This window comes from Oncorhynchus keta, unplaced genomic scaffold, assembly GCF_023373465.1.
Source record: "Oncorhynchus keta strain PuntledgeMale-10-30-2019 unplaced genomic scaffold, Oket_V2 Un_contig_6669_pilon_pilon, whole genome shotgun sequence".
Classification (NCBI taxonomy): Eukaryota; Metazoa; Chordata; class Actinopteri; order Salmoniformes; family Salmonidae; genus Oncorhynchus; species Oncorhynchus keta.
The window spans coordinates 17,058-20,761 of NW_026288993.1; the positions used below are offsets into that span (position 1 = coordinate 17,058).

The 3,704-nt window shown below is 39.3% G+C and overlaps 1 protein-coding gene across 1 annotated transcript; it reads left to right on the forward strand.

The window, feature by feature from the left end:
• Nucleotides 1-1,343: 1,343 nt before the first annotated feature.
• On the forward strand, nucleotides 1,344-2,743 carry LOC127926054 (C-C motif chemokine 20-like). Its single transcript, XM_052511328.1, has 4 exons — nucleotides 1,344-1,508; nucleotides 1,645-1,756; nucleotides 2,014-2,091; nucleotides 2,242-2,743. Exons 1-4 carry the CDS (start codon nucleotides 1,421-1,423, stop codon nucleotides 2,276-2,278), a joined length of 315 nt encoding a protein of 104 aa, XP_052367288.1. The 5' UTR covers nucleotides 1,344-1,420; the 3' UTR covers nucleotides 2,279-2,743.
• Nucleotides 2,744-3,704: the final 961 nt, after the last annotated feature.

Below are 3,704 nucleotides of genomic sequence, written 5' to 3' on the forward strand. Positions count from 1 at the left end.
TGTTTTTGGTGGCACAAAACTACCTCCATATGTCTATTCATTTGTGTTGGTACCTTCAGATGAGTCCCGTGACACTTGTGGGGCCTCGTAGAGAAAAACGGAGAACACCATTGTGTTGGTGAGAGTCAGTGTGGTATTAGTGGAGTATTAGTTTCTAGTCCAAACGGTTCAGATACTACAGACAGAAGTTGACACATCAGTGTTACTTCTGGGGGACGTAGATCAAAACAGAGATCTGGAAAACCATTCAGATGCTACAGATATTTTTGTGAGAAGACAGATTTTGGGAATTATCATGGTCTGACATCTTTCACTGCATATGTAGATGTGGTGGATTGAGAAGCAGCTCATTCAAAATCTGATATCTCTAATTTAAACTGACGTATTTTGATGGGGATTTTATTTACTGCCACTTAGATTGATGAATGGGTGTGTAAACAGGCTATTCATTTGAGATCACAGTTATTCTCTGTCTGAATCAAAATACAAAGGTTTTTATATGATTGACACATCTCCCACATCCTTTGGTTATGAGGGTTAAAGGACATTATAATATAGAATTGATATAATGTTCAATTGAGGTACAGTGGTTGGCATGTAATTCACCCTACACTCCTTGTATTTATAACTAGTTCATATAGGATCATAGGATAGAACTGTGTTTCTTAATGGGGACCCAAAAGGTGTGCACTTTTCTGTTATTGCCGAAGCACGAGACACCTGATTCCACTAATCATTGGGAGTGTTCCTCTGCCCAGGTGTTGCTGATGCCTGCTAGATCTTACAAAGCCTGGATAGGTATTTTAAGTATGAACTAACCACATGTCATGTTATAGCAATCTGGTGCTTGACAGCACGGTCGATGACATCCCACACAACCATTGGTTGATGCATGCAACGTCTGAGCAGGGTTTTGATGATGAGGTAATTAGTGGAATCAGGTGTGTAGTGCAAAACTAAACCCTTTGGGTCCCCAGTACCAGAATAATGAAATACTGAGATATAATATAAAACACAAACTCACTTAACATAATCCCAAAATGTATTCCTTAACCCAGGAGACTTCAACAAAGGTACAATCATTTAGGTACACTAATATTGTTGTGCATTTCAATCAGCTCAGAATAAATGCTGTATGTAAATAAACATGTAAAAGTTGTTCAAACATTCTCCCTCTTGTTCCGTTCAAGAATCTTGTTTCCCTTTTTGCTCATTGGGGAATGTGATGGGGAAATTCTGCCGTGGAACTTTGGTTTTAAGGCGTGGAAAGGAAAGCCCATTTCTCCCTCTCAGAGAATAAGCCTCTACCTGCACCAGGAGTATATATATGGCTCTGGTGAGGAATAGGACCTCACACAGCCACTGAAGCTCTTTGTCTGAAGACAGCAGCTCATCACATCACAGCACCACAGAAGAAGAGATGGCCCAGATCAGAGCCCCTGTTATTGTGCTGCTCGTGCTCCTGACTGTGGGACTGTTTGCTGTCGAGGTTTCTGCAGCTAAACAAGGTCAATATTGGATGTGAAAGTTTTGTCTCAGTCCGTCTGTCTGTCTGCCTGCCTCTGTCTCCCTCTCCTTGTTTTTGCAAATGGTGTTTTTGAATTGCTTTACAAGATAAAGTTTCTTGTCTTTTTTGCTCAATAGGTTTTCCTAGAGGCTGTTGTACGAGTTACTCCCAGGGTAGGATAGACATTCCTCTCATCCGTGGCTTTTCCGTACAGACAGTGATTGACGGGTGCAACATTGATGCCATCATGTGAGTGACTCTGGAAGGCCTAACAGTAGAACTGGGACAAATTGCAAGTAAAATGAAAAGATTCATTGTAACACATGTAGTATTTCTTCAATTTAAGTATATCATTAAGTATAAAATAAATGTACAACAGAAGTAAAACAATTTGATAACTTGATGCTAGTTGCATTGATTCATTTGCGATGTGATGTTATAGAGATGTAAGCCTATAAAGCACTGATGATTGACTGATGTTGTCTCTTCAACATGTTCTCTTCCAGTTTCCACACTGTCAGAGGGAGATTCCCATGTGTGGATCCCACCAAGGGCTGGGTTATGAAAGCTGTTCGCAAGCTGAGGTAAGAATTCATTCATATTTATTCAGGATAAAATGATTTGGTTCCATGGAATTGAATTATACTGACAGTGTGTTTAGGGTTTATCATAAGGATATTAGGTAAAACGATGGTATAAGAAATGGATGACATAACTTTATTTCTTCTCTACAGGGAGAGAGCGGAACAATTGAAGAAGAAAAGGTCATAGGAATAGTGTTCATCACAAGGCTACACGGGACGAAGAGTTTGTGTTGCTGTCTTCATTGACGGAGGAGAATGCAAACGTGCTGGAACACTGCTATCTCTAAGTTTATCCAACTACCTGAATTTTATCAGACATTTCTCTGTGCTGAAAAGTATAATATATGAAGGATATAAACAATGTGGAGCACCTGGACACAGCCCTGAGCCATGGTATATTGGCCACATATGACAAACCCCTGAGGAGCCTTATTGCTATTATAAACTGGTTACAAACATAATTAGAACATAATTAGAACAGTAAAAATATGATTTATTGTCATACCGACATACTACAGCTGTCAGCCAATCAGCATTCAGGGCTGGAACCACCTAGTTTATTATTTTACATAACCTATTTGTATATGAAATCATCTGTGTTGGCAGAGTTTAATGGTATAATCTTGTTGTATGAGCATCAGAAATCACATGTTTTAACCCTTTTTATTCATAAAGGTCTTGTGTATGATCAGATCATTGATCACATCTGTTATATTTAACAGTTACTGTTACATTTTATATCTATAATAAAACATGTATATTTTATAAATAATTCTCACTTCTTTTGTGTCTTCGTCTTGTGTAGTATGAGTGGGGCTCCTGAGTGCCACAGCGGTCTAAGACACTGCATCTCAGTGATTGAGGTGTCACTACAGACATCCCTGGTTTGAATCCAGGCTGTATCACAACCGGCCGTGATTGGGAGTCCCATAGGGCGGCGCACAATTGGCCCAGCATCATTCAGGTTTGGCCGGTTTAGGCCGTCATTACAAATAAGAATTTGTTCTTAAAACCTCTTGGGCTAGGGGGCAGAATTTTCACTTTTGGATAAATAGCGTGCCCAATTTCAACTTCCTGCTACTCATGCCAAGAATATAAGATATGCATATTATTCATAGATTTGGATAGAAAACACTCTGAAGTTTCTAAAATGTTGAATCATGTCTGTGAGTATACCAGAACTTATGTAGCAGGCAAAACCCAGAGGACAAACTGTTCAGATTAGTTTTTTTAGCCCTCTCCGTTCCCTGGGTTGTCTTTGCCAAGGGATATTTCATAGGAACCTGTTTTCAGTTCCTACCGCTTCCCCCTGTATTCCACCAGTCTTTGGAATTTGGTTGAGGTTATTCCTTTGTGCAATGAAGAAGTAGGCCAACTCGGAACTGGGGACACTTTTGTGAGTTGTGCAAGACGTGAAAAGCAGCGCTGGTTTGTTTTCATTCCTGTATTGAACACAGAAAGACCCGTCTACAATTTGATCGATTATTAACGTTTAAAAATACCTAAATTTGTATTACAAAAGTAGTTTGAAATATTTTGGCAAAGTTTATAGGCATCGTTTGAAATATTTTGTAGTGACGTTGCGTTTTTGTAAGCTGTTTTTTTCTGGATCA

Coding starts and splice junctions, on each gene's coding strand:
- LOC127926054 (XM_052511328.1), top strand. CDS start 1,421: ATGGCCCAGATCAGAGCCCCTGTTATTGTGCTGCTCGTGCTCCTGACT. Junction 1,509..1,644: donor GGTTTCTGCAGCTAAACAAG/GTCAATATTGGA, acceptor TTTGCTCAATAG/GTTTTCCTAGAGGCTGTTGT. Junction 1,757..2,013: donor TGCAACATTGATGCCATCAT/GTGAGTGACTCT, acceptor GTTCTCTTCCAG/TTTCCACACTGTCAGAGGGA.